General features: G+C 37.4%; 1 protein-coding gene across 1 annotated transcript; it reads right to left on the bottom strand.

Annotated features, from left to right (window-relative positions):
- Window positions 1–1,574: 1,574 nt before the first annotated feature.
- On the bottom strand, window positions 1,575–10,959 carry LOC127845553 (monocarboxylate transporter 3-like). The gene is made up of 4 exons (XM_052376566.1): window positions 10,877–10,959; window positions 8,480–8,621; window positions 7,378–7,631; window positions 1,575–1,855 (listed from the first exon to the last, which is right to left on the bottom strand). The coding sequence occupies exons 2-4, from the start codon at window positions 8,587–8,589 to the stop codon at window positions 1,683–1,685; spliced, it is 537 nt and encodes a 178-aa protein (XP_052232526.1). The 5' UTR covers window positions 8,590–8,621; window positions 10,877–10,959; the 3' UTR covers window positions 1,575–1,682.
- Window positions 10,960–11,313: the final 354 nt, after the last annotated feature.

Here is an 11,313-nt window from a genome sequence, read left to right as displayed (position 1 = left end):
CTTCTCACAAAGGCGATCCGGGTTCAATCCCAGACTCATTTTTGGCATAACGCGAGTGATTTTGTTTTTAACTGTAGTGTATACGTTTTTTATAATGCAGAACTGTTTGATAGAATTAAGAACACGATAGTGAAGCAATAGATGCGGAATGTTATGTCCGTGACATTTTAAACATAACCTTGTTTGAAAATAAAAAAATAATTTTAAAAGTAAACAAATATATGCCGTCATGTTGCTGATCACGAATTCTTTGGAGCATGCAAACTGCAAAGGGTACTCTGGGGCGACAATTTACGCAAATGCATTAAGCCCTGTTTTCACAGAGCGTGAATCATATAATGAAAATGGCCTACAATAGGGACATTCTATCTTGGACAGCGGCGTATTTAACATTGGTTAAAAGTACCACTTGTGTGTGTATTTCGAAGTTTGTGAGGTCCACGCGCCTAAGTCCGTCGGTTGTGTAGACCTTGATTGTGGCGAGGCACACATATCTGATTAACATGTTATACTTCACTATAAGTTTATAAGAATTATGATTGACAGCTGCACTTTCCAGTTATTTAAATGTCAATGAAAGATTTTAAATTAAGTTTTGTAATCTTGTTAAGTCGTTTGATTGGGGGAGCCGGAGTACCCGGAGGGTTGACCACCTACCGAACCCACGTGCTTCCGGGAACGGGGATTACACCCGGGTCGCCTAGGTGAGGAGCCTGTGAACCAACCACTGTGCTATCCGGACAGCCCACTTAAAATAGTTTATATGACATATAATATACGTTATACTCGCATTGTTTCATTATGATGGCAGTCTTTGCTTTTGTTCTAAGCAAGCATGCTTTTATGTTCATATTCAGTCACATGCATCATGTGCCGCTATCCTCTGTCCGCGTCATGACATGTGTGATCTTTACTGGCCACTGAATTACGCAGGGCACGCCACTGATACTTGCACATTTTATATCATTATATAGTTCATGCTTTTTTTTCTATACGATATATGCTTTTATGTCTTGTCGTCTCAAATTTTCTTGACACTTCATTAAGCAGCTGACTGCGATGTTACTTTACCCATTTATGCCTCGTGGACTCTCCCATCCTTCTAAATTGGATCAATTTATTTCCAAAATTAGAGATGTTTAGTATATTTATTTCTTTATTTAAAATATTTCTAACATAAATTTCTTTAAACAAACAGCGCAGTCCCTGATGAGTCCCTCATCTGTGTCTACGCTGTTTGCCAATGCCTTTTTTCTACACGCTGGGCCTAAATGGGTTAAATATTATATTCAAGTTTACAATATATGACATCGTCGGTAACTTTCTGGACTCTTCATTCAGCAGGCGACAGCGATACTATTGAAACGATGTATAGTATACTGTATACAGATCTATGTCAAAATATAACATATGGAAAAAGGAGTCATAACAATAGAGGAATTTTCGTTAAATCGAGAATTTTGATCCTATTTTACTATCCCGATACCATACCCGGAAATCCTTTACCATTCATATTTAAATTGTATTTTCTCGTTTATCAAATGTATTATACATGTATGTAATGCTATCCTGGCTGTGTTTTACTATAATGACAGTCTTTTCTCGCCACTTTATTGAGAAGGCGACGGTAACGTGTCTTTTATAATAGTATTACATGTTATATAATATTATATTCAAGTTTATCAATTTTTTTTATATGTGATGCTCTCCTCGACGTGTTTCACTATGGAGGCAGCCTTTCCTCGTCGCCGTATAAGGCAGGTCGCGGCCAGACTGGTGAACGCCATGTACACAGCGGCACCCGCGGCGATATAGAACACCAGAGTGTAGTCCCCGAGTGTGTCGCGAATTACTCCTGAAGCGTAGGTTACAATAAACTGTCAATGTGTTTACGCGTTCAAACATAATTGAAAAGAGAGACAATTTCATGAGAGAAGATTGAACTAAGGGAGACGAATTCATGAAAGCTGATTGAACTAAGGGAGACAAATTCATGAAAGCTGATTGAACAAAGGGAGACAATTTCATGAGAGAAGATTGAACTAAGGGAGACAAATTAATGAAAACTGATTGAACTAAGGGAGACAAATTCATGAAAACTGATTTATGGAAAGCGGTTCGACGCATAATCCCAACAAACTAGGTTTCTCATGAGGACCTAGGTTCTCAGAATGAAAACCTAGGTTCTCAGAATGAGAACCTAGGTTCTCGCTTGAAGATTGCACATGGCTTCAAGAACCCAAGTTTTCAAATGAGAACCTAGGTTTACATGAGAACCTCGGTTCTCATTTGAAAGCCTAGGTTCTCATGAGAACCAAGGTTCTCAGAATGAGATCCTAGGTTCTCATGGAAAACCAAGTTTCTTGGGAGAATGCGTCGAACTGCTTGCCATATCCGTGGATAACATTTGGGAACCGTAGGTTCTCTGAGAACCTAGGTTCTCTGAGAACCTAGGTTTTCAGAGAACCTAGGTTCTCATGAGAACCTAGATTCTCATTATGAGAACATAGGTTCTCATGGAACCTAGGTTGTCATGAGAACCTAGGTTTTCTGAAAACCTAGGTTCTCAGAGAACCTAGGTTCTCATGGAACCTAGGTTGTCATGAGAACCTTGGTTTTCAAAATTACGCGTCGGACGGCGTAAACTTGCTTGTTTGGAATACGAGACACATATTATTCAGGGCACAGGATCAATGGGGTTCACATATGATTACACACGGGCTGGACAGAATGAAAACACGCCGTTAAGAACTTTATTTTTGCAGATATCTCAAGTTATTGAAATATGTTTGCAAAGTCTTTAGTGCATAAGTTTTTTTCTTACAGTGTTGCTAAAATCAACGTTTGAATAATACAGTATTACACATTACCAACAGAGATAAAACTGCTATTTATACCATATTGCTTACTATATCACAGACATACTTTAAATAGAAAACTGTACCGTACAGTCGTTTGAGGACCGAACAAGGGAACTGGATATCTGATACTTATTTAATGCTGTAACAATGAATTATGTAATGATTGATCTGAAGTTGTTTCAATTTTTAGTCTCAAAATAATATTTACAATAAAGAAATATTTCATAAACAGTTTAATTTTTTATTAACGTGTTCAGACCAATGTCGACCGATTACTTTACTAATTTCATTCCTTAAGAAATTTCCTACAAGTTTCTTTGAATATTACTTAGCATTGTCTGAACATTGTTCAAAAAATGTTCTTGGGGAGTAACATTCACTGTTTCACGCCTATTTCTTATCATTTGACACATTTGCCGCTAGCGTGTACCCAGCAATGGGAGACAACTGGAGGTTAATAATGGAAAGCGGTTCGACGCATAATCCCAAGAAACTAGGTTTCTCATGAAATCCCCAAAAACCAGGTTTCTCATGAGAACCTAGCTTCTCATGAGAACCTAGGTTTTCATGAGAACCTAGGTTATCATTTGAAAACCTTAGTTTACGCTTGAGAACCAAGGTTCTCATAAGATACTAGGTTTTCATGAGAACCTAGGTTCTCATAGACACATAGAACTTAGGTTCTCATGAGAACCTAGGTTCTCATTCTGAGAACTTAAGTTCTCGTTTGGTATTTTAGGTTTTCACAAGAACATAGGTTCTCGTTTGAAAACCTAGGTTCTCATGAGAACCTAGGTTCTCATTCTGAGAACCTAGGATCTCATTTTGAGAACATAGGTTCTCTTGAGAAACCTAGTTCCTTGGGATTATGCGTCGAACCGCTTGCCATACTGATTGAACTAACGGAGACACTTTCTGGAGTGAAGAGAGAACCGTGTTAATTGGCTTTTTTTTTAGACGAGATTAATGAACCAAGTTATTGCCTATTGATTGTTTCACTAATTATCCCCACGCTTTTCGGAGAAAAAGTGGGGATTGTGTGGTTATCTCCGCCGTCAGTCCGTCCGTTATCCTGGCCACTATGTCCTCCTACACTATTAGCACTACCCTTACAGAAATGAAAAGATTGCCGCTATGTAGCCGCAATGTTGTGGCTACAAAGCCGCTACCTTTTGTGTAGCCGCAACTACTAGCCAGAAAGTAGCCAATAGTAGCCGCTAGCGTCTACTGTGTGGCAATCTTATGGCTATTAGTAGCCGCTAGCGGCTCTTATAGCCACTAGCGGCTCATAGTAGCAGCTAGCGGCTCATAGTAGCCAGAAGATAGCCGGAACGTATTCTTGTATCAAAAAAGTGCAATTATGAGCCAGATGGTAGCCACAACCAATACTTTAATATTAATCTTGAAAACACAAAAGGCTTATAGTAGCCACTATTGGCTCTTAGTAGCCAGGAGGTAGCCAGAACATTTTCTTTTTCAATAGAATGGCACTTGTGAGCCAGAAGGTAGCCACAATTGTAGAATGACATCATATTGTGTATGGTGCCATGACATCACTGATGGTGTCATCAGACAAGAATTCAAAATGGCTGTATAATCTGACAAACAAAAAGAAGTTACTGGGGAAGAGTTAAAGACATTGTAAGTAAGTTGTGGTGATTAATACAGTTTCAATTGGTGTATACCGGTAATAATGAAAAAGCATGGTTTTGGAAATAACAACCTGCACTATTGAAATATTAAAATTGATTGTTCATACCCAAAAAAGGACTCAATAACTTTTACAATCAAAATATTTTGTGAAATGAACATATGAGCCACAATCCACTTGGATTGTTGCTCTTTAGATGGTCTACTTCTAACATTGTTTTAATTGTTTGGGCTCTCTCAATATATAGATCACTTAATTGAGCAAATTAATCAATATTTTGAAAATGTTTTAATGTTCATCTCTGTATAAGAATGTTTTTCTTTAATAAAATGAGTTAAATTAAAATGAATGAAATTTGTTGTTATTAACTAGAGCAAATAATACAATTTTCTGTTAGTAGAAAATGTATTGCTTTGCAAATTATAATTTGGTATTGTAGGTTCATATATGTTCGTGGTTGTCAAAGATTTGCAATCATCAGTCAGGGCTTGGTAGAATACAATGGTCAGGACTATACCTAAATAACCCCAAGGGAAAATTGTGCGGAACTGTGCATCTGCTTTGAAGTGTATATATCATGCAAATTGTTCATTATTATGCCCCCTTCGAAGAAGAGGGGGTATATTGTTTTGCTGGATGTCTGTCGGTAGACCAGTTCATTGGCCTTGGACATTAGATGACCCCTATTGAAATTGGGGTCACTAGGTTAAAGGTCAAGGTCACTTTCACAATAGACCATAGCCGCAACTAGTAGCCAGAGCAGAGTCAGAACTATCAGCGGCAACATAGCCAGAACTTGTAGCGGAAACCGAGCCGCAACTAGTAGCCAGAAAGCTCATTTGCATACGAAATACTACCTTGCGGCTACAAAGCGGCAACTTGTAGCAGCAACTGAGCCGCAACTAGTAGCCAGAGCAGAGTCAGAACTATCAGAGGCAACATAGCCAGAACTAGTAGCGGCAACCGAGCAACAACACCTTTCCATGCGCATACATTTGTTTACCCCTTTGACCTTGACCTTGAACTTGAGGTCAGCGTTCAGGTTTCTAAATCTGCGACCGCGATTCGAAACAGGTTTATAACTTCTGTTTCCCTTCAGATATTGTTTTCATATATGATATGCATGTATATCTAGACAACAACTTTCCATGCGCATACAATTACCCTGTTACCTTGACCTTGAACTTGGGGTCAGCGTTCAGGTTTCGAAATTTGCGTCCGCGATTCGAAAAAGGCTCATAACTACTGTGTCCCTTCAGATATTGATTTCATATTTGGTATGCATGTGTATCTGGACAACACCTTTCCATGCGCATAAAATTGTTGACCCCTGTGATCTTGACATTGAACTTGAGGTCATCGTTCATATTCCGAAATCTGCGACCGCGATTCGAATAAGGCTCATTACTACTGTGTCCCTTCAGATATTGATTTCATATTTGGTACGCATGTGTATCTGGACAACACCTTTCCATGCGCATGCAATTTTTGAACTTGGGGTCCGCGTTCAGGTTTCAAAATCTGCGACCGCGATTTAAAAAAAAAACTCACAACGTATGTGTCCCTTCAGATATTGCTTTCATATTTCGTACGCATGTGTTTCCGGACAAGACCTTTCCATGCGCATAAATGTTTTGACCCCTGTGACCTTGACCTTGAATTAAGGGTCCGCGTTAAGATTTCGAAATCTATTATTTAGTTATCTTCGCCGTCTTTCCGACCGTCCGTCAGTCCTGGACACTATCTCTTCCTGCACTATTAGCACTAGAAGCTTGAAACTTAGACACATGGTAGCTATCAGCATATGTGCGACAGTGCAATATTTTGAATTTTGATCTTAACCCTGGGTCAAAACTTATGGGGTTGGGGTGGGGCCGGGTCAAAGATTTTCACCCATTTTTTAAAGATTATTTTACATTAACTTCTTCATTTCTACACCGATTTACTTCAAATTGATACTGAGCATCTCTTATGACAATACGGTCAGTCTCACCTATGCATGGTCCCATTACCAAAACAGGGGCGCACCTGGGTCAAACATGCGGCGTGGGGATACGCGTCGGCCTCTGCCGCGCCATTTCTAGTTAGTCATGCCTTGGGTAAGCACATGCAGCCCATTAATTGTTGCGTATTATTTCATTTAAATTACTGGCTAACGTCCATATACGTCCGTTGCATACGTCATATTACGTCGTTACCTTTGGACACGTGATTTTGCACACGTTCCCATCGGAAATTCCACACGTCACCATTTAGTGTTTCAATGTATATTAATGTATTCACTTCAGTAAAGGTCAGTTCATGTTAGACAACATAGCAGATAGGTCACAATTACTTGTTGTCGCAGGGTCCTTAGGCCGCCGCATTTATCGTTTTGTTCAGAATAATGTATGGGCATAGGAAAACGTTATGTTAGAGTTTGATCAGCAAAAAGGAATCCCAGTGAAAACTGAAATGGAATTGTGAACGTTCTTGTGTTCTTCCGACTATGCGACAGTAATTAATATTGGTATTTACATTTGGGTGTAAAGGGTCTATAGTGCATCATAAATCCAGTAATTTGGTGAAACGGGACAAAATAGCAACGACATTCGATAACAAATCAGGCCAAAACTGAAAAAGTTTTTTTGTGTATTCCAGCTTGAGTGTTTTGCTTCATTCGATCATGATTTATTATAATCGTAAAATTATCTTTTATATACGAAGAAAGATATATTGAAAAGAAATTGAATGATTTCTGGAAATGAAAATTATTATTAACGTAGGACTAACGATTAAAACATTTTACGAAAAACAGCTTAATCGACCTAAACACAAAACTATTTTGGCAATGTCAGTGAAAACAAACAACATTTTGGGCCTTACCGCCTATGATATTGCTGAACACGTTCCCAAATCCGTACATCAGGTTGACCAGACTCATGGCCTGTGGGTATCGAGCATGCCCAGCCGCCTCGTACATGAGGGCCGGCGTGTGCGAATTGGTGATGCCGAAGAATACACCTTGCAGAATGCAAGCGCCCATGATACCGTAGTAGTCCCGCACATTTGCGGTTAGCGCGTGGGCGACCGCGATCACCGGACATACGTATATCCAGTGCGTTATGGTGGGGATTTTACTGAAAGTAAGATAACGTCGACAACGATTGACTTTCGATGACAAATCTGTGTACATAAACATCTTACATGAAAAGCATGCACATATCATTTAAGTGTTATGGGCGTAAATATATTAAAATACATGCCATTAAGTGGTGTTAGTGCCATTTTTTACTAATATAGCAGTTGTGCAAATCGTGTGGGAAATTCTTTCATATGCATAAATATTGATTGTTTCACTAGATGTGACTACGTGACAAGGTTAACAACACCAGTGACAGTGCGCACTTTCGTTTGCAAATATTTGTATAAAATGCATCATTTAACAGCGATAGCCATGATAAATACTTTTCCTCAGCTGCCTCTATTTCTGTTATATCAAACTTCCTTCTCATATTTAGGGATCTGGAAAACGCATGGCTTGCGCATTATTTACGTTAAGGTGTACCCCGGTATATCTTCTTTCATATGTGACCGGATTACTAGCATATAGGCATACCATTTTTAACTTTGTATTGCATTGGAATAAGATATATTTTAAAATAATTAAATCCTTATGATGTATGCTTTCCAAGCCTTAGACCCTGCAAACGCTGTAAATAGAAATCACAGGTGGTTAGCGTGTGGCTATGATATTCATTAGTGAAAACATCATTTTGTGTTATAAATAACCAAAGTATAACGAAAAATGAACTTTTCTAAATAATAAATTTTTCACTATCAAATATATACATAACAAGGTATCCAACTCAAAATCACTCGAAAACAGGGTGCATCGCTTTGAACAGCCATAACTTCATCAATTGTGCAGCGATTTTCATGAACCCGGTCTTATTCAACGCAGAATTGATAGAAATTAGTTGCTTACGGTAATTTAAAGCGCCCAATAGTTCCAGTGACTCTACCAAGAAAGTTTGATGCGCCTATTATTGACACCAGAATGGAACCGGCTTGGCGGCCAAATCCCCGCGACGTCATAATGTCTACAATGAACCACGCCTCAACGTTGCCTGTCGGGAAAAAACGACAACATAAATGAATGAAATGCACGGGTTTCTCTTTCCAATCTTCAAGATGATAAAGTGTGTCGTTGTCATTCGCTTCTTTCGCCAAACATGTCTACATTGGGACCAATGGAAATAAGCTTCTCAAAATGAAAAGGCACATTTGTTTAACTGAGTATATACGATTTCTTTTGTCAACATTTGTTTTTGAAATCTTAATCTAACATATGAATATGACCGAGCAATTTTGAACACTAGTCATTCACTATCTTATAACGGTCTAATTAATAAAATCTTGTTTACTTCAATGGAAAAAATAAAGAACAGATTAAATCGATACCCACACGTTTTCACTTATTCGTTTCATGACCATACATTTTTTTCTATCAAATCTGGGCAATTAGTCGGGGTTTCCGTATAGTGAACATGACTGAGTTTTTGACATCCAAACAAAATTAACCCATTTATGCCTAGTGGACTCTCCCATCCTTCTAAATTGGATCAATTTATTTTTAAAATTAGGGATGTCTAGTATATTTATTTCTTTATTTAGAATATTTCTTACAGAAATTCATTTAAGCAAACAGCGCAGACCCTAATGAGACGCAGCATCATGCGGCGTTTCATCTGAGTCTACTCTGTTTGCCAAGGCCTTTTTTCTAGACGCTAGGCATATATGGGTTAAATTCAATTGCATAAATCTCTTATTTCGCTAATGTTGTATTACTTATTCTGAGAGCTTATTCTAGTTTTTTTTCAACGTTTCATCTGTTTTGAAATAAAGATCGTAAAACAATCTCTTGAAAGCGACTATTTGCGATTTTAATGCCAACCTTAAATGTATGCCATCTTAAACCACCACATTTAGCTTTCAAAATAATTTAGTTGAAAACACATGTTTAATCGTTGTTGTTGTTATTGTTTTTCAGTTGTTGGTCGCTTACCCACCGCTTTAAATTTTGATAAAAAATTATACATATCACATATATATTATGCCAAACTCAATAGTTCTGGAATACGATATAGAAACTATTTGTTTTGCCAATTACGTAGATGAAATCAGTGAGCATTATGTATTGGCTTGTTCAACGTTGTTCGTTAATGGATTATCATTATTCGAAAGCGGTTAAATAATTAATGGCTTATAACGTGTTTCTTCAATTATTTGGAAAAATATTTTCAGTACTTACATAGCGTTTATGTTTGTTTTTTAATCGTAAAGCCTTCAAGCGTGTTAGTTTTTTATTTCAGAGGTCCCGAGTTCGATTTAAGTTGAAGGCAATATATCAAAGTACCAACAGAAACTTAGCTATGTTTGTGCATGAAGCATTTAGTCAAAGAAACCTGTATACATATAATTATGATGAATTGTGTTTAATGCATTACTCACACATGACTTCTCGCTCTCTTGTTGATTCGTCTGTGTTGTTGTTTATGTTGACGTTATAAAATTGCTAAATAGATTCTAAAAGCTGAAATCCAATTGTCGTGGACCTTTTTATGTAGTGATATCTTTATTTTACAACTTATAAAATTCAATACTGATCACATGTCATGCCTTAATATATGTTACTATGTTATGAACATGTATGTCGATTGTGTATTGAATAAACCTAAACCAATATTTTATTCAACTTCTTTATAGCTATTGTAGAAAATACAGACTATTTAAAATATTATAGGTTAGTGAGTAAACACATTAAAGGGGCCTTTTCACGTTTTGGTAAATTGACAAAATAAAAAAAAATGTTTTAGATTCGCAAATTTTCGCTATAGTTATGATATTTGTGAGAAAACAGTAAAACTGAACATTTATCATTCTCTAAAATATCCATTATTTGCATCTTTGACGATTTAAAAGCCTGACAATTATAAAGCGTTGCAACGCGAAACGATTGAATAATTTGGAGAGTTCTGTTGTTGTCGTTATATTTTGTGAAACTTCGAGGATTGTTTAAATAAAGTATAAAATAAATAAATACACCACTTAATGTTTGAGTACGGATGGCCGAGTGGTCTAAGCGAAAGACCTGTACTCCAGGGGTCAGTGGTTCGAGCCCAGTTGTGTGTTACTCTTTTTTTCTCTTCTTTTATTCTTGTTTTTTTTTTACTGGAGCTTTTTAGATCCAATGTTTACATTTATCAATATAAAGCATTTAATGACACACTTCAGTACATGCCAAAATCTGTTAAAAAGTCCCTTAAAAAGATTTTTTTTCTAAAATACGAATATCTGTGAACAAGTCCCTTGAAATACTGACCAGTGAGTGCTACCAGCAAACAGTTAACCAGCAGAATCCATATCAACAGATCCTTGCAAAGGGTAACGTCACACGTTGGTTGATCGCCTATGGGTAATTAAAGACATACCATATTAAAGATGTACAAACACAATTGACAATTTGCAAAAATTGTTCCTCCATCTGTATGTATCAGGATTTAAATTGCATTTATAGCAATATGCCATCTATCAATATTGACTTTTGTCTTGTCCAAAAGATGTACAATTGTATTTCCAACAGGTGATATGTGCTATGGAATCGAGTAGATAATGCTATCAATCTGTATTTACATTACGTATTAGCCGCGCTCTGACAAAACTGGATTTCATGCATGTTCGTGAAGCCCCCATATGAGACTTTGCGGTTTGCTTTGGCTAGTCTGTGACGATAGACTAGTTGACGATAGACTAGATGAT

This window comes from Dreissena polymorpha, chromosome 9 (genome assembly GCF_020536995.1).
Source record: "Dreissena polymorpha isolate Duluth1 chromosome 9, UMN_Dpol_1.0, whole genome shotgun sequence".
NCBI lineage: Eukaryota > Metazoa > Mollusca > Bivalvia > Myida > Dreissenidae > Dreissena > Dreissena polymorpha.
Note: the sequence above shows the minus strand (reverse complement) of the source record. Positions and strands in the feature narration are given on the sequence as shown.

What these genes read in the sequence shown, in the direction of transcription:
- LOC127845553 (XM_052376566.1), bottom strand. Translation starts at nt 8,589, where the DNA reads ATGACGTCGCGGGGATTTGGCCGCCAAGCCGGTTCCATTCTGGTGTCA. An exon ending in ATTGGGCGCTTTAAATTACC is followed by an intron (nt 7,632 to 8,479) that starts GTAAGCAACTAA and finishes TCTTACTTTCAG; the next exon opens with TAAAATCCCCACCATAACGC. An exon ending in GTTCAGCAATATCATAGGCG is followed by an intron (nt 1,856 to 7,377) that starts GTAAGGCCCAAA and finishes CCTACGCTTCAG; the next exon opens with GAGTAATTCGCGACACACTC.